The sequence below is a fragment of the Crotalus tigris genome, unplaced genomic scaffold (assembly GCF_016545835.1).
Source record: "Crotalus tigris isolate CLP2741 ecotype Arizona unplaced genomic scaffold, ASM1654583v1 scf7180000024338.4412243, whole genome shotgun sequence".
In the NCBI taxonomy this organism is placed as follows: domain Eukaryota; kingdom Metazoa; phylum Chordata; class Lepidosauria; order Squamata; family Viperidae; genus Crotalus; species Crotalus tigris.
The window spans coordinates 687,419-705,893 of NW_024100508.1; the positions used below are offsets into that span (position 1 = coordinate 687,419).

General features: G+C 35.2%; 1 protein-coding gene across 1 annotated transcript; it reads left to right on the forward strand.

The window, feature by feature from the left end:
- The first annotated feature begins 1,561 nt into the window (after window positions 1-1,561).
- On the forward strand, window positions 1,562-18,315 carry METTL14 (methyltransferase like 14). The gene is made up of 11 exons (XM_039325632.1): window positions 1,562-1,720; window positions 3,008-3,096; window positions 4,226-4,313; window positions 5,681-5,761; window positions 6,422-6,509; window positions 7,893-7,983; window positions 9,085-9,226; window positions 10,172-10,264; window positions 12,972-13,088; window positions 16,732-16,942; window positions 17,819-18,315. Exons 1-11 carry the CDS (start codon window positions 1,655-1,657, stop codon window positions 18,121-18,123), a joined length of 1,371 nt encoding a protein of 456 aa, XP_039181566.1. The 5' UTR covers window positions 1,562-1,654; the 3' UTR covers window positions 18,124-18,315.
- The last annotated feature ends 160 nt before the right edge of the window (window positions 18,316-18,475 follow it).

Sequence of the window (18,475 nt, forward strand, 5' to 3'; positions counted from 1 at the left end):
CCTCCTTTCTGATTGTCAGCGTCCTTCTTTGGACACTGGAAACCCTGCTTATAAAATATTTTCTTGTACTACCCCTTTAAAGTTATTAATCTTTCTAAGAAATAGCTCTTTTATACTAACTATTACCTACAGAAATTTGGCTAGAAATTTGGATTTGGCTAGTCTAGAGGAAAAAAAGGAGCAGGGGAGACATGATAGTATTTGAGAGGTTGCCACAAAGAGTAGGGGATCAATTTATTTTCCAAAGCATCAGAGGGCAGGACAAGAAACAATGGGTGAAAACTAATCAAGGAGAGAAACAATCTGAATTAAGGAGAAATTTCCTAACAGTGAGGACCATTAACTAATGGAACAGCTTGCCTTCAGAAGCTGTAGGTGCTTCATCACTGGAAGTTTTTAAGAAGAGACTGGACAATCACTTGTCTGAAATGGTATAGGGCAGGTTGTCGAACTGGCAGCCCGCAGGCTGGATGCATCAGGTGCAGGCCACACCCACCAAGCATCCACAAAGGCAAAAAAGTCACAATATGTCATGAAACATCATGTGACGCAATCAAGTCTGACATACATGGTATATGGTCTCCTACTTGAGCAGGAAGTTGGACTAGAACAGGGGTTCCCAACCCTGGTCCGTGGACTGGCACCAGTCCGCAGCATGCCAGAAACTGGGCCATGCAAATGAGCAAACCTCATCTGCAGGATACAGGCAGCACTCAAAACCGGGCCCCCTGCAGTCCACGGAAAAACCTGTCTCTATGGAACCAGTCTCTGGTGCCCAAAACATTGGGGGGTACTGCATTAGAAGACCTCCAAGGTCCCTTCCAGCTCTATTCTGATTGACCAAAAAGCTTAAGGTAATATTTATTTTTAGGACCTCCAAAAATGTAATTTTTTTTTCTTGCACAAGCTTGCTGAAATCTGTTAAAACTTCAATAAATTATGCAGAGATGTATCATGCAGAGATGTATCACTATAGAAAAAGTAATTCATTTTTTCAAAATATAATTATTCTGATTTTAATTATATTTTTTCCTAAATACTGCAACCTGTAAATGAAAATTTTATTCACTGCAAACTGAATGACAGTAGCAATGCAAATGCCTCAACTGTCAGAAGTAAATTGTCAGAAGTAAACTTACAGAGTGCAACTTTTGTGCACAAAATATCGGTACATTTCTAAGAATGTGCGATCGGTCCTCCTCCTTTCCATGTTTAAATAATTATTTAACATTACCGGATATTTAACGCCAATTCTTTTTTTTTCTTTTTTTTGAAAAAAAAGAATGATTAGGAGGCTGATTTTATCACCGGCAGTGAATACAGTATTAGCCTATACTACAATATAGTGCAGCCTCGTCTTGGAAAAATGAAGAAAGCATGCTGTTTTAAAAAATAAAATATTGTTCATAGTAATTTAATTTGTAAGAATCATTTGCAACATTTACATACTTCTCTAGGAAGCATTCCTACTCTTCCTCAAACACGCGGAAGCAGATCTTCCGGCCTTCCGCCAGAAGTTCAGAAGCGACGACATCGCTTGTTTATGACGCTTCTTAATTCCGACACTGTTTCCGGTCAGCGGTTCGGGGAGTGTCGCGCGAAGAGGGCGCTGGAGAGGCGGCGACTTCTCAGTTTACGACTTCGGCGGAGGAGGATGAACAGCCGCTTGCAGGAGATCAGGGAGCGGCAGAAACTACGCCGGCAGCTTCTGGCTCAGCAGGTACCCGGTGACCGGGAGAACATCCTCACGAGGAAACTTCCGGCCTTCGGGAGGCCGCTCTTTTGCGTCCCGTGGTTCAGGCTTAAAAGGAGGGCGGGGAAAATGCCTCTCTGGGGTCTTTAGTACAGAGTTGTGATGTAAAAACCTACTGGGGCTGCGCGGATTGGAGTCATTTTCGATACTGCTTTGCCGTCATGGAGAAGGATGGAGGCAAAGCACTAAGTTGATCCCCGGTGTGGGGTACGAAGACTTACAGCTTTTTTCTCCAGAAATGTCAGTTCTAGTTTTGTATGCCGCGAGCATGTTATGAGGCTATCATTAATAAACCTAATAAGTAATTAAAAAAATGGTAAGAGTGATTGTGTTTGTATGATGCTGTTACCTAGTTGCTAAGTAGAGTAGTTGTTAAGTAAATTTTGCCCCATTTATGACTTTTCTTGCCACAGTTGTTAAGTGAACTGATTTCGCCATTGACTTTGCTTGTCAAAAGGTTGCAAAAGGTAACCCCCAGGGCACACTGCAACCTTCATAAATATGAACCAGTTGCCAAGAGTCTGAATTTTGATCATGTGACCCTGGGGGTGCTGCAATAGTCATAAGTGTGAAAAATGGTCATAAGTCACTTTTTTCAGTGCTGTTGTAACTTTGAATAGTTACTAAACAAATGGAATACCTATATAGGACATTCAATTACATGCATCCAGCATAGAAACCAATAGAATAGGAGAGTAGAAGCAGTTCTTTCTGTTTTCATCATTTTTTATTCAGAGCTAAACATGCAAGTTCTATGCATCCCAAAAAAATGTAGCAGGCTCATTTTGTTGTGATAAAGGTTTGTGAAGAAATATGTGTCACTGCCACACAGTCAGCTTGCTTTTACTGCTATATATTGGGGGGGGGGAAATAACATGAACAGCTGACATATAAATCAAGTACTCTTAACAGCAGAATCAGGAAAGGATTTTATTGTCTCCTTTGTGTATTCCTTAAATTTATGGTCTGCAAATATTTCACTGGTCCTTTTTACTCCTAGAACAGGCAAAAGGTTAATCTTCTATTAATAACTTGCATGAATAAAGGTAGTCTATGTACCCAGGCAACTAAGATTTGTGAAATAACATTTGTGCATTAGCAATTTGAGGAAAGGGGGAAGGAAATATGTGTGCATGTGTGTGTGTGTATTTCTACCGATTTATGATACAATTTATAATATAATACTAATGGTTAGTATAATATTTCCTCTATAATCATCTTCTTTTCCTTTTTCTTTTTTTCTCCATATTTTAGTTGGGAGCTGAAAATGCTGATAGTATTGGTGCAGTACTAAATAGCAAGGATGAGCAAAGAGAAATTGCTGAAACAAGAGAAACATGCAGGTTTGCATTTAGTGATTTATTACTCTGCATTTTATGATGCAAACATCACAGAGAGAATTGAGGTTCCTGCTAAGAAATTTTAGTTAATTTTATTTTAACTCAAGTTAAGTTTTCAATTTCCGATCAAATATTTGAAAACAGATTCTATTCTAGAATTTGAGTATTTATTTTATTTGGTAAATTTATAGTTTGGTAATACATAGCGATCTGAATTTTATATAGACCAGTGGTCCCCAATCATTCTGGCTCCGTGGACTGGCAGTGGCAGCAGTGGATGGTTTTGCACGTGCAATCTAGCTCCCACAGCATGCACAAATAAAGCTTTGGACAGTCGCCCTCTGCTCACGCAGCTTGGTTCCTAAAGAGCCGTAGACCGCTATTGACTTATTTTATGTATTTACCTATTTAATATATCTATGATAAGGCTTTATAGGAACACCGTTGTATCATTAGACATGCAATGAATAGTTACTCAGAAGAGTATTACAATAGTTAAAATGTAACAACACAGAAGAAAAGATTATGCACATGTTGAAAATTCATATATAAAAGGAAATGAATTTAAATTGTATCTAGCCAAAGATAAAGAAATGAAATAAAGAATGTTTTTATTTCTTTTCATAATTATGATTTCCACTCCTGAATGCCAATCAGTTATCTTGAATTCTCAGAAGGGAGAACCTTTTTCAGCACTAAGAGTTCTTTGAAGGGACTGCCTTATTTCAATCCTTTTTTATTTGCTAAAAGGCTACTGAATCCCAAAAGAATTCTTTTTATAGCAATAGCATTTAAGCTTACATACCACTCCATGGTGCTTTACAGCACTTCCTGGGTGGTTTACAATGTAGAAACATTATTTGCATATTGCCCCCAACAATCTCGATTCTCATTTTACCAACCTTGGAAGGATGGAAGTCTGAGTCAACCTTGAGCTTTGTCAGGATCAAACTCCAGGCTGTGGGCAGAGTTTGCCTGCAATATTTTTATTAAAAAAATGGTGCTAAAGGTGATATAACACCTTTAAATTAACTTTTAAATCAATTAAAAATTAATGTACTTAAATTAACTTTTGACAGCAAGTTATGAAATTTGTTTTATACTAACATACTTTCAATATTCATGTTTCCAGGGCTGCTTATGATACATCTGCTCCAAATTCTAAACGTAGATATCCTGATGAAGGAGAAGCTGATGAAGAAGAAATAGAGGAATATAAAGTAAGAGTGTAACTTTAAAAAAAAAAAAGACAACCTCTTTCTAAAATAGAAATATATGATTTTAATCTTTATAATAAGAATCATTTTACATGCCAAAATCTTCAACATTTACATTAAAAGATTTTATTGTAAATATTTAAAAGCATTTTTGTTTGTTTTCTCTTTAGAAAGGACTGTATTCTTGAATCTTTTGAATAGGTATGATATATTCTTTATAAGAAGCAAATAAAATGTATATATTTATACATACATACATACATACATACATACATAAAAATTAACACCCCATTCACAATAGAGATTCTATGTGATTTAAATACAGGTAGTCCTTGACTTACAATAGCTCATTTAGTGACCATTCAAAGTTACAACAGCACTGAAAAAAGTGATTTATGATTGTTTTTCACCCTTAGGACCACTGCAGCATCCCTATGGTCACATGATCAGAATTGAGATGCTCGGCAATTGATTCATATTTATGATGGTTGTAGTGTCCCGTGGTCATATGATCACCTTTTTCAGCCTTCTGACAAGCAAAATCAGTGTGGAAGCCAGAGTCACATAACAACTATATTATTAACTTAACAACTGCAGCGATTCACTTAGCAACTCTGGCAAGACAGGTCATAAAATGAGGCAAAACTCATTTAACAAATAACAGAAAAGTTGGGCTCAATTGTGGTCATAAGTCAAAGATTACCTGTAATAGAACTATGAAGAAAAAAGAAAGACCAAACAGCTATGGAACCAAAGAAAATCACAAGAAGATGTAATCTACTAAAATACATGAAGGGTTAGAAAGATCTGCTTGCCTTCTGATGTACTGTCCATGAAATCTAGTGTAGTATTGTGGCTGAGATGTTGGATTGTCACTAGGGAAGCCCTCTCTCAGCTACAAAAGTTAACCAGAAAACTTTAGACCTATTATTCTCACTCAGCACTGAGGAGGAATTGTATGGAAAAATAGGATGGGGTGCTACACATGCTGCCTTGAGCTCCTAAAGAAAGGGCAGAGGATAAATCTAAATAAATCCTTCTTAAGTGGCAATAGTTACATGCATTCTTAACGGGTTTCAAAAGACATATCTCTGATAGATTCACCCAACGGAAAAGATATATGATACTAAAACATTTGGGTTTTTAAATCATTTTAAATTTTATTTTTCTTGTTTAAGCAGTGTTTTGGGGAAAATGTAATTGGTTCACTGAGTGCTTTCCCAGACTTACACTGGGATTACTCATGATCTGCTGTTTCAGGAAGACAGTATTCATAGAGAGCCCTCTTCTTTCTTATTAAGAAGTGGAATGCTAATGTGAAGAGAAACACTCTGTTTCTACACACATATAAAATGTGCTTTATTCCAAAGGATGAAGTGGAACTTCAGCAAGATGAAGAGAATCTACCATATGAAGAAGAAATTTACAAAGATTCCAGTACTTTTCTTAAGGTAAACAGCTGTTATGATTTTTAAATGTATCATTTTAATATTTACTTTATTGATTTGTATTTTATTATTTGCATTTTATTTGTATTTTATCTTATTTTTATATTCAGAGGTCTTTAGTTATTATATGACCAAAAAGGGCTGAACATAAATTTACAAATATTTCAGCTTTAATGTTCTACCTTCCACTTGGATGTTATTATTGAGATCTCTGGTTACACAAATTTAGAATTTGAATATGCTTTTAAGATCAACAAAAGATCACCGGCACTTTATTCATCTATTTCAGTGTAGTCAACTCAAACAATATTTCAGAGTTGCCATCAATACAGGAGCATGTGCTGTACCAAATGATGGTTTGATAAAAAGCAGAGAAAACATCTCAACCAAAAGTAGCCTTCATTTGGGGCATTATGAGCTAAAGAAAAATACATTATCTTGAATATATAAGTAATGCATTCTTCGTTGAAAAAGAGAGAAATGGAATATATTGTCCAGAGGCCTTTATTAAAATAAATTATTATATCAACAGTCTGTAATAATGCTAAGAGTCTAGGAGACATGGACAACTGTTTCCATATGCAGGTGATAATATCAAATCAGTGTATCAGTGATGTGCCTTATTTTGCTAATGTTTATTCTTAGGTGATTTTCTTTCTTTAGGGGACACAGAGCTTAAATCCTCATAATGATTACTGTCAGCATTTTGTGGACACTGGACACAGACCTCAAAATTTCATCAGAGATGTGGGTATGTCAGAGAAATTTCTATGTACAGGCGGAGGTTTTATTTATTATTTTTAGAAAAGTACAAGCTTTCAGTTTTCTGTTTATAGATACATTTGAACTATCAGTCAGATGAAAAGTAACAGTGGAATTAGGCATTATGTTTAGACTATTTTGGGCATTATGTTTAGACAAATATGAGTAATAATTGGATTTTAATAGAGGTAGTGATTATCGATTGCATGATCAAAGGTTTCCTAGTTTTAAAAGAAAGGTCTATTCCTGTAATATAGTGGCCATTAGATGCTTAGTTTCTTTTTTTAAAAAAAAACAAACATTTTCTTAAGTTTTCTCATGTTTAATATGGAGGCATCAGTGTAAAATTTAAAACTCCTGTTGTGAGCAGAAAATAAGAATTATATTTCAGGTTCAGTAGTCTTTAATTTACAACCAGCCACTTAGTGGCTATACGAAGTTATGATGGATCCTGAAAAAGCTACTTACAGTCCAAATGTGAAGTTCCTATATCCACTTCCATGGTCACATGACCATATTTGGGATGCTTGGTTACTGGCCTACATTTATGGTCATTTGCAACATATGTCATGTGACCACATTTTACTTCCTGTTTCTGGTAAAAATAGTGAACAGTGGGTCTTCTTAATAAACATGATGTTAGTTTTACAACTGCAACATTTGATTAACAGGCTTCTCTCCAACAAAGGTTGTAAACTTGTAAAATTGGATCTGGTCACATGACCCATTTTATAGCCATCATGGCATTTTTCTGATATTGTGTGTTCAGTTTTGGTCATAAATTGAGGACTACCTGTAATCATTTTCATTTAAGTAGGTATCTCTGAAAATATAGTAAACAATTTGTATTAGCTGTTATTATAATCAAAATTCTTAATAAAAATTATATATAAAAAATAAAAAGACAGTAAACAGTCAAGTTAAGTAGCAAGTTGGAGGTATCAACAGTTGTTTGAGTTGTACCCAGCCAAAATAATACCAGTCATGCCATAAATAGTTTCAAAGAAGTAAGAGCTCTTATTAGTCCTTCAAAATCCAGAAGCAAGACTTTAACTTGCATTCAGGCAAGTTAAATTCTGAAAACTAATATGAAGAATTTTATTTTATGTACATTGTCTAGGCATTGTGTTTCATAGTAATTTAAGCACATTCAAATGAAATAATACATGGCTTTGAAAGACGTGCACTGAAATGGCTAACACTCTGGAAAAATATTTTTATTGTATATTTGATTAAATTGTGCTCAGCTCAAATCATAATGAAAAGAAACAATCATAGCTGTGGCCTAGATCAAATGTGTTAAGATGTCTATTTTGTGAAACGTACTTGAAAGTTATTTCTGTAGTATAACATTTATGTGTTCTTCCCTTAGGTTTAGCAGATAGATTTGAAGAATATCCAAAACTCCGGGAACTTATCAGGCTGAAAGATGAGCTAATATCTAAATCTAACACCCCTCCAATGTAAATACTTTGAATAAATTGGATTATTTTGTCTAGACACACTTATTTTTAGTTGACTCCAAATTAAGGTTTTTCTGTGAATACCTGTTGACAATGGGAATGTTTTATTCTTGGGTTATGTATATAAACTTCAACATTATTGATCCATTTTCTTTGGTGTGCTTTTGACCATTTTCTCAGATTTTCTTTTTCCTTTTCCTTTTTGCAAATATCTATAGTCCATAAGCCTTAGTTTGAAATGTGTAAATAAGATATGTTTACTAAAACAATGGATTACAATTAGAATAATTTTTTTGGTGTAAAGTCTCCTTTTTAATAAATCAGGAATAGATAACTTGTGGCACTCCGTCATTCTTTAGGAGCAACGCTAATAAATAGGGAAATGTAATTCAGGAATATATGTTATCCCATATGTTGCCTAACATAGTCTAAACAACATTTTTGAAGAAAGAAAAAAAACCATTGAACTGCTTCCCATATTAAACAGCAAGACTGGCATTTCCATAGCTAGAATTCTTCTTGTTGTTCATGTCCCATACTTGGTTCTCATTTGTTTTGAAAATTCCCAACAACTTCAGAAAATATTTTAAAGGTGATGATGGGGCAGATGTGAAGCAGGAAGAATCTGTTCAACTGATGGGATAGACCACTGATTTATTTGATTCAGCCCATTTAAATTAATTTTGGAAAAAAGGTGCAAAGCGGGTTTTTAAATTTAACTTGTGCTTATTTCAGAAGTCGCTTATCCCAAATTAATTTTTATTTAATTAGAATGGTAATTTTATAGCCATATTTTAAAATTTTAATATGGTAATGATAGCCAGATTAGCTTTCAACATTCAGTTTGAGCACTAAGCTAAGCAGTGATCAGCATTTTGTTTGCTAATTATTATACAAATGTGAAATGCTTTCTCAAAGCAAGAAAACTGCTTTTATGCATAAAGTACTGTTTTCAAAGTGTGTTGCATGTGTAAATAACGTATCTCAATCTAAGACAATTGCACAACTTGTTTTAAATATTACAGTTGGAGAATAGACATTATGAAATTGTCAACCTAGAAAACTAATCAAATCATAATGTATTTTTAATTTGTATGATAGGTATTTACAAGCTGAACTGGAAGCTTTTGATCTTCGTGAACTCAAGTCTAAGTTTGATGTGATACTTTTAGAACCACCATTGGAAGAATACTATAGGGAGACTGGCATTACTGCTAATGAGAAATGCTGGACATGGGATGATGTGAGTTTGCTATAGAAAACATTAAGCCTGTCTTGTTTGTTATGTTTTACATGAGTTGGCTTTTGAAATGCCTTTTGTCTGACTGTTTTTCAGATTTCCTGTAAATGTTCTTTCCTCACCCTTTTAAAATATAAAAGATGAGCAATACCTTCATTTTTAAAACAATGCATCAGTAGTAATTCTGTCATGTTAACATTAGCTAACTTTAAAATTGAAGCTGCAGTAGGCTACTGTCTATCATAATCTACTATATTTCTAACTGGTAGATTTAGAAATAATTTATACTATATGCAATTATGAGGCAATAAAATAAGAATTGTTGCATAAAAATAATATGAGCCATTAGAATCATTCATTTACTTTTCTTAGAACAAAATATGCAAACAAACTTTGAATCTTTGGTGGTAATCATAAGGACACTTTTTTTAAAATCAAATTTTGCTAAATAGTACGTGCCAGATAAATTGGTCTGTGTGTTGTTAGCGAGAACGATACACAGATAATAGGAAAGGAGCAATTAAACTTCTGCATTTGAAATATTGGTTGAACTTCATAATAAAAACAACCTTGTAGCCTTCGATCATGAATTTCTTATATTAAATCTCTGAATTTATATTAAAACCACTAATCTGTAATAATTACAGAAGTAATACAGAAATAAATTATAAAGAAATTATTTCTGCATCTTTGCCTCTATATCTAGAGCTGTTTATGCATTGCTGATATCAAACATGAATCTCTACATGATTGCACTTTCTTTGCCTTTATTTTTGACACTCTGACACTTCGAAAAATGTAGAAAAAAACTGGTGTATTATTTAAGAAACATCATTTATTTATTACATAATTTCTTTCTAGTGCTTTCCCACAAGTGCAGAGTGTTTGCTACACCCTGCTGTGCAAATGTTTTTGCTTAAAATATTACATGTTTTCTACTCTTTGCAGATTATGAAGTTGGACATTGAAGAAATTGCTGCCCCACGATCATTTGTCTTTCTTTGGTGTGGTTCTGGTGAGGGTCTGGATCTTGGCCGGGTGGTAAGATGATATACTTCTATGTCATTGAGACTAATAATAGCAACTTATTCAATGAAATGTTCAGATAAGGCCAGCATATACAAAAATAACTGTCTAGAGTTCTGACTAAGGATCAGCTACAGGAAGTATTGAAAGCCAAATTCTAACTATATTTGTAGGGTCCATTTTTGTCCCTGTGGATTTTACTCCATTAATCATTGCTGACTATAGGGGGTGGGGCTCATCTCCATTTCAAGGATAGTTGAGCCAGTGCTGTCTGAAGATATTTCTGAAGTCATGTGGCCAACATAATATGCTGTTACCTTCCCACCGAAGGTATTTATTTATCTACTTGCATTTGCATGCTTTAGAACCAGTTGGCAGGAGCTAAGATGAGGACAGGTGCTCACTCCATCATATGAGGCACAGGTCTCAAACCTGGGCTGTCGGCAAGCCCAGTATCTTAACTGCTGAGCCATCGACTATTCTCTATACACTGTGGGCATATTTATTAGGCAAGTTATATTTTGGAGGATTAATTTTCTTACTGAACAACTACAGTATTCTCGGTCAATCCAAAATGCTAATAAACCTCAAACCTCAAGATAGGAGAATATCTGTGTGTGCACAATTATTGGGCAACTATTAGTGTGCAGAATTATCATGCAACTAAATGAAAAATGAAAATTTGACCATCTCACTCGTTTATTTGCATCTGTTAAAGTGAGAATAATAAACAATTCAAAATATACAAATAAACATTTCTGACATTTAAAAAAAAAATCAGTGATCAATATAGTCACCCTTCTTTTCAATAACAGTCATAAGCCTTCCATTCATGGAGTCTGTCAGTTTCTTTATCTGTTGACAATGTTTTGTGCAGCAGCAGCCACAGCCTCCCAGACACTGTTCAGAGAGGTGTACTGTTTTCCTTCACCATAAATCTCCCATTAAAGAAGGGCCCCCAAGTTCTCAATAGGGTTTAGGTCAGGTGAGGAGGGGGGGCATGTCATTATTCTTTCACCTTTAAGGCCTTTACTGGCTTAGTCTCATAGTGGAGTATTTCAGTGCATGTGATGGAGCATTGTTCTGCATAAAAATCATGGTCTTCTTGAAAGATGCAGACTTTTTCCTGTACCACTGCTTGAAAAAAGTGTCTTTTGAAAACTGACAGTAGGTTTGGGAGTTGATTTTGAGTCCATCTTCAACCTGAAAAAGTCCAACTAGCTCATCTTTAATAATACCAGCCCTGACCAGTATCCCCTCTCCACCATGCTGGCATCGAAATGGAGTTCTATGCCCGTTACTGATCCAGCCATGGGCCCATCCACCTGGTCCGTCAAGAGTCACTTTCATCTCATCAGTCTGTAAAATCTTTGAAAAATCTGCCTTCAGATATTTCTTGGCCTAGTCTTGCCATTTTAACTTATGTGTCTTGTTCAGTAGTGGTCAGGTTTCAGCCTTCCTTACCTTGGCACTGAATACCTTGTACTTCTGGGCACTCCAGGTGGGTTACAGTTCTGGAATATGACAGCACTGTACGATAATGGGTTCCTGGTAGCTTCAAGATTGATTCTTCTCAAATCTTTGGCAGTTAACATCTTTTTTTCTCAACACATTTGTTGACTATTTGCAACAAAATGTTTGATGGTTCTGTGATCACGCCCCAATATCTTAGCAATTTCAAGAGTGCTGCATCCCTCAGAAAGACCTTTTACACTTTTTGACTTTTCAGAGTCAGTTAAATCTCTTTTTTGGCCAGTTTTGCCTGAGGAAAAGAGGTTGCCTAACAATTATGCATATCCTCATTACATAAATACACATCACCTGATATGTTTATATCCACTAAGCATTCAAGTTTATACAGCTTGGTGGGAAATATGCATGAAAATGATAATATGGCCAAAATGCCCACTTGCCTAATAATTGTGCACACAGTGTACATACATACATGTATGCATACATACATACATAAAATTGTACCATGAGTATGTTTAATGCCATAGGTAATAAAATATAAATCACTCATATGAAGTGATATGCAACATATTTAAAAATGTTGAAAGGATTCAAATAAATATATACTGTAATGGAGGCATTGCTTGAAAATCTGTTAATTGTTTGAAGTTTAGTAAACTGGTCTCTAGGAAAACTACAGAAGAAATCAGGTTTTTCTTTAAAAAAAATGAATTAATAAGTTGGATTATATCCAGAGTTAAACCAACTTAGTTGGTTAGCTTCATTTTCCCTGTACTTATATTTCAGTCCTGTAAAAGACAATTACAGTTCCTACTGAATAGGACAGGCCAGGGGGTAGTCAACCTTGGCTCTTTTATGACTCGTGGACTTCAACTCCCAGAATTCCTGGCTTAGGAATTCTGGGAGTTGAAGTCCACGAGTCATAAAAGAGCCAAGGTTGACTACCCCCTGGCCTGTCCTATTCAGTAGGAACTGTATTTGAAGTCCATGATTCATAAAAGAGCTAAGGTTGACTACCCCTGGGATAGGCTATAGTTCAGGAAAAAGGAGGTCTCGTATTGAGCTCAGAGATAAATTAGTGACGCCCTATCCCATTCAGTAGGATCCGCCAACAGTCTCTTCAGTGAAAAACAAAAAGAAGGAATTTGTTTCCAGCAGCCTTGCTATCTTTGTCTAAATTTGGCTCCAACACATTGTTCTTGTGCTTTGCTGTATTGTACAAAAATTCTTTTTTGTTGAACTGTGCTAGTGTCTGCGCAAATGGGGATACAGAAGATGTGAAGATATATGTTGGATTAAAACAAATAAAAATAATCCTGGGAAGACCAAGACTCTAGACCCCAAAGCTGTTTTTCAAAGAACAAAGGTACATCTTTGAGAATTTCTCTTTGTCTTCTCCCTGCATTATGTCGGTGGATGCTTTTTAAGCGCTCTGTTGCTGTTGATGGTAATTTTAGTTTTATGAAAATACCTGCAGAACAAGTAGCTTCACTTACTGCTTAAAATGCATTTACAAATGAAAGACATGATTGAGTGAATGCAGTATTGAACTTCAGTCTACAACATGAAATTCTGGAAAGTTCTGGGACGCACTTATTCACTTATTTTATTGAAATGCAAATCAAAGCATCATGGAAAATTTAGGCTTTTTTCACCTTTCAGAGAGAGGATGGAAGAGGTGGTAGATACCTTTTATAGCTTGCTTTCTGCTGAACAGTTGCTGTAGTTGGGAGTTCAATGTTCAGCTTTCATATTCTATGTTGAGATGTAAATTAAATGAAGGTAAGGGAGAATTCTTCTGATTTTCTCTAGAATAGTGTGGGGCTGTGTTAATTTCTTTATTCAGTACTTCGGCAATATTTGGACCCTTAACTATTGCTTTGATGATTATACTTATTGTTTGAGCAATTACATAAGATAAGATAACCTTTATTGTCATTTTTATACTGTGGGCACAATGGCACACATCAAAAATGAAATTTAGTTGCCTTACAAAATTTTTTTTGTAAGAGCAGATTTTGAGATATTTCTCTATGTTTGACAGAATTTCATGAAATCTTATCATGGACCATAAAATAAATACAGGTAGTCCTTTAGTGAATGTTTGAAGTTACAACAGTGCTGAAAAAAGTGACTTCTTACTGGTCCTCACATGTATGCAGTCTTTCCATAGTCAGATAATCAACATTTGAGTGCAAACTCTCAAGCTCCTCTCAAACTCCTCCCACCTATCTTCCCTGTCCCTGCCTTTTTTGATGATGGCTACCTAGGATAGTCGTGGGTGACTGACACTGCTGAAGACCCAGAGCTTCTACTTCAGACCAAGCACTGCCAGTGCTGCCGAGGAGTGTCAATGTGCAGGGTGGCCAAAGGGCAGAGATGGTGGGGAGAGAAGTGGGTGGAGGAAGCGCTCCTGCAGTTATTAACTGCAGGCAGGCAGGCAGCCAGCCAAATGCTCAAATTCTGATCTAGTGGCCATGGGGGTGTTGCACTGGCTATAATTTTGGAGACCGGACATAAGTAGCATTTGTTCAGTGCTGACATAATGTCAAACGGTTGCTGATCAAATGGTCGTTAAATAAGGACTACCTATATCTGTCTTTTTATTCTGTCTATTTCTAAAGCATTTTCAAACTACTTTTTTATCAGAACATTTAATACAAAATTAACTATTTGTCAGTATTTAAATTATTTACTATTTAAAATTTATATGTACCTTGTGCTATAATAATTTATAAACATAAACCTGCTGGTCAGGAATGTTTAGTGCAAAATGCCTGAGCATTAACAAGCTGGAGAGAAGAGTGAATTGATCCGTGCTCTAATAAAATCCCAATTTTAGATGTTCATCTTATTTCCTATTTGTACTTTTTGGGGGGACTGCTTCTGTGAAATCACAATTCCACCTGGCAGAACACATATGGTCTTGCAGCTGGTAACTTCATTTGAGACTTGTTTACTGTTGTCAGTTTTCTGAATGCTAGTGCTAATGATGTTTATAGAATTATTTGGACCATGTAAAGATTCATTGTGTGGATTCATGGCTGAAGCAAGTAGCCTGCAGGCTCTCAGTGGCTAAATGTCATCATTTTGGAGGAGGCAGCACTGAGATGGCAAGTGGGCTATGGACCATGATTGTGAAAAGACTTCAGTAAGTGATGATCTACAACCACACTGCCCTAGAAAATAGTTTCAGGGGGCTATTTGAGCATCTTCCTCAAGACTATTCCAAACTGCCTCCTAAAATACTTCTTTCCTAGAGGAAAAAGAAAAATTAGGTTCCTGAAATACTCAGTATCATTTTAGTAATAGTAAATACTGTGTCACTAAACAAAATTTAACATTTTTAAATATATCATGATTCTCACAGAAATAAGAACAATATTCTATAGTCATGAATAATGATTATGTCTTAAAATTATTTGTTACTTTTATGGATTTTTTGGAGACTGCAAGTCTCAGAACATTAAGAAAAAGTAATCACTAGAAATATCTGTGCTGTATTTTTTGTTTTTTAATCAGTTACTTCTACAGTGACTTAGAGTCTTTTTTAAAAATCAAGGTCTAAAAATATTAGCACTGACATATCAACATTCTGCAACTGGTGATTCCAGATGTGTTACCATGATGTTTAGGGTTTATGGGAATTGAAGTTCAATCCATCTGGAAGTTGCCAGGTGAGAGAAAGTTGGCTTAAGACAGTATCTTGCCTAATCCAAGTAGTGTTGCTTGCCAGAGATAGTAAAAGTGAACTGTTTTCTATATCTGAAGGGACATCTTCCCTGGTTTTTCAGAATTTGGAACTTACACAGCTTCTGGGAGAGTTCTGGAAATGATTATTCATCTTTACTTATAATTTTGTAAAAACCATCTAGTGGCTTCAGTAAAGCAGCATTTAATAGTTTGTGGAAAATTGCCCTTTTGGCTATCTTTCTTCTGAAACCAGATAAATCTATCTGCCCCAAAGTTAACTGTGTAGGCTTCCTACACAGAGGCCTTCCAATATGTTCCTTTAAAAAGAAGATATAAAATGTCATTGTCTGTTTCTTTTCTTTCTTTTTTGGGGGGGGGAAGGGGAGGTGTTAAAACCAGTTTGTTCAAACTCCATGTTGTATTCATATTGTGTTCCATAAAACACAGTGATACTTCTGGGGATGTTTTAGCCTCTGTGAATGTTTACTTCCCTTAAATTGTGATTCATGAGTATATACTAGGAATATGCAGGGCTTTGAAAATAGTTTATAAGAAAGTATTTATTATAATTTCAAAGCGTATTTGCAAATTGCATGGAACTGTATTGAATCAGATGGGTTTGAAGTAGCTCATGAAACATTTTGCAGATTTAGTGTGTTTTCTATTGCTTCTGGAGATGTTAGATATAATATATATTATGCTGAAATTTATGTAGACACCACACAATGCTGAGTATGGGTTGAATAGTATGATGCATTCTTTGACACAGATGTGAATAATTTGATCAATAAAAATTACCATAGCATTTAACTCTACTCAGGGCAATAATTTGGATGGTAAAACAAGTATTACTTTGGATCAATCCTCTCGTAACCTGCCACATAGATTTGTGGTTGTGGGTAAAAATTGTAAGTGTGGTGTATGTACTTTCTTGAGCTTTGGAGAAAAGGCAAAATACATAACTAATAAAATCAGTGTAATGAAGTACTCACTGTAGATTTCTTTCTTTTCTTATCTTGCAGTGTGGCATTACTGATTTTATAGCAAATATTTTTATTTCAGAACATTTTCCTGGGGTGACACTTTTCAGATAGAGATTTCCATGTTCTTACTGCTGCTTAATGATAATTGTTTTAATATTTTATGGAGATGTGAGTAAAAAAGCCATAGAACTTCTTGGTCCATGATGATTTTTGATGAATTACATAACTGAACTTACAAAAAAGTCATGTTCTCTTTTAATTTACCCAATCCCTCCCATTCTTTTTGATATACTTTTGCTATAAAAGAAAAACATGTTTTTGTTTTCTCTTTAGGAACATTGCCTTATGGGCATTAAAGGAACTGTCCGCCGTAGTACAGATGGGGATTTTATCCATGCTAATGTTGACATTGATTTAATTATCACAGAAGAGCCAGAAATTGGTAACATAGAGAAGCCTGTGGAAATATTTCACATTATTGAACATTTTTGTCTTGGAAGAAGGAGGCTTCATCTTTTTGGACGAGATAGCACCATCCGTCCAGGTTATTCTTAGTCTTGCTTTGTACTAAATCATTTCAAAAACTTCATAGAAAATATGAAAATTTCATAAAATTAATTTGTGTGTTTTAGAAAAATGTAGATTTTAGAGAAGTAGTTATGGCTTCCAGTGCAGTATAGTGGTCCAATTAAGCATAGAGGACAACTTAAGTTCTCGTTACCAAGCCCATTTTCTTATTAAATGACTGCAAACATAATGAAGATACATGCATTCAGCTGGCAGGCACAAAAGTTTTTTTGCTCAGAACGATTGTTGAGTGTTCCAAATATTCATGTATCTAGAATATTGCTCTATGCTCAATTGTTTCATTTCATATAGTAGCAGTTCAGGCATTCCAGTCATAGAATACATGTTTAAAACTAGCCACCACAGAGCTGTTTAATTGAGAACTTCAAACAAAACTAATTTCCCATTTGTATATTACAGTATTTAGATGTTAAGGCAGAAATATGGGTATGAAACTGACATCTAAGTTGAAATAAACATGAAAAGCAGAAATATATGTATTGCTTCTGGGTATGATACATGATTTTTAATAATTTTATTCATTGAGATTGATTATTCTATGTGTTTTTAAAACAAGCTAAAGAAAGGAATGTCTCATAACATTGAAATACTGTCCTAGTGAATTAATTTTAAGCATCTGTGGTTTTCAAAAATGACATTCAGCTACATCATGTAATGTTTTATTGCTAATTCTACTTGCTCTTATTTTATGGGAATAATTGTTCCTACTCCTACTGTGACAATACAGATTATGCTAAAATTAAGTAGCATTAAAGAATCAATCAGGAAAAGATTAAGGGGTACAGTTTTGTGTGTGGCTCACTCTTTCCTTTTGTTCTTTTCCATCCCTTAGGCTGGTTAACTGTTGGACCCACACTCACAAATAGTAACTTCAATGCCGAAACATATACGTCATATTTCACAGCTCCCAACTCCCACCTGACTGGTTGTACAGAAGAGATTGAGAGACTCAGACCAAAATCACCACCACCAAAAGATCGAGGAGGTGGTGCACCAAGGGGTGGAGGAAGAGGTGGGACTTCAGCTGGTCGCGGAGAAAGAGGCAGAGAGAGAAACCGAACTAATTTCAGGGGGGAAAGAGGTGGATTCAGAGGGGGACGGGGAGGTACTCACCGGGGTGGCTTCCCCCCTCGCTGAACAGTAAGAATCTTCATCTTTTTTCCTGCCTTTATCCCACTGAGTTTTTGTTTAAAAAAATACAGTCTTAGCCTGCAATATTCTTTATTAGCAGCTCACTCTAGAGCTGCTCACCAAAATATTTTTGTACCTATTATGAACCAGTCTTGTATAATAATCCAGATCTTACAATAAAGCACATTTACAGTGGAATTCTCTGAGCTTAGTTGTTTTGTTGCAGCTGTAACATTATTAGTGTATTTACTATCAAGCACATTTACTATCAAAAATGATTTCCACATGATGGCTTTATTTTTAATTTTAAACAATCACATGTTTTCTATTTTTCAATATTTTTTTAAAAAAACAACAA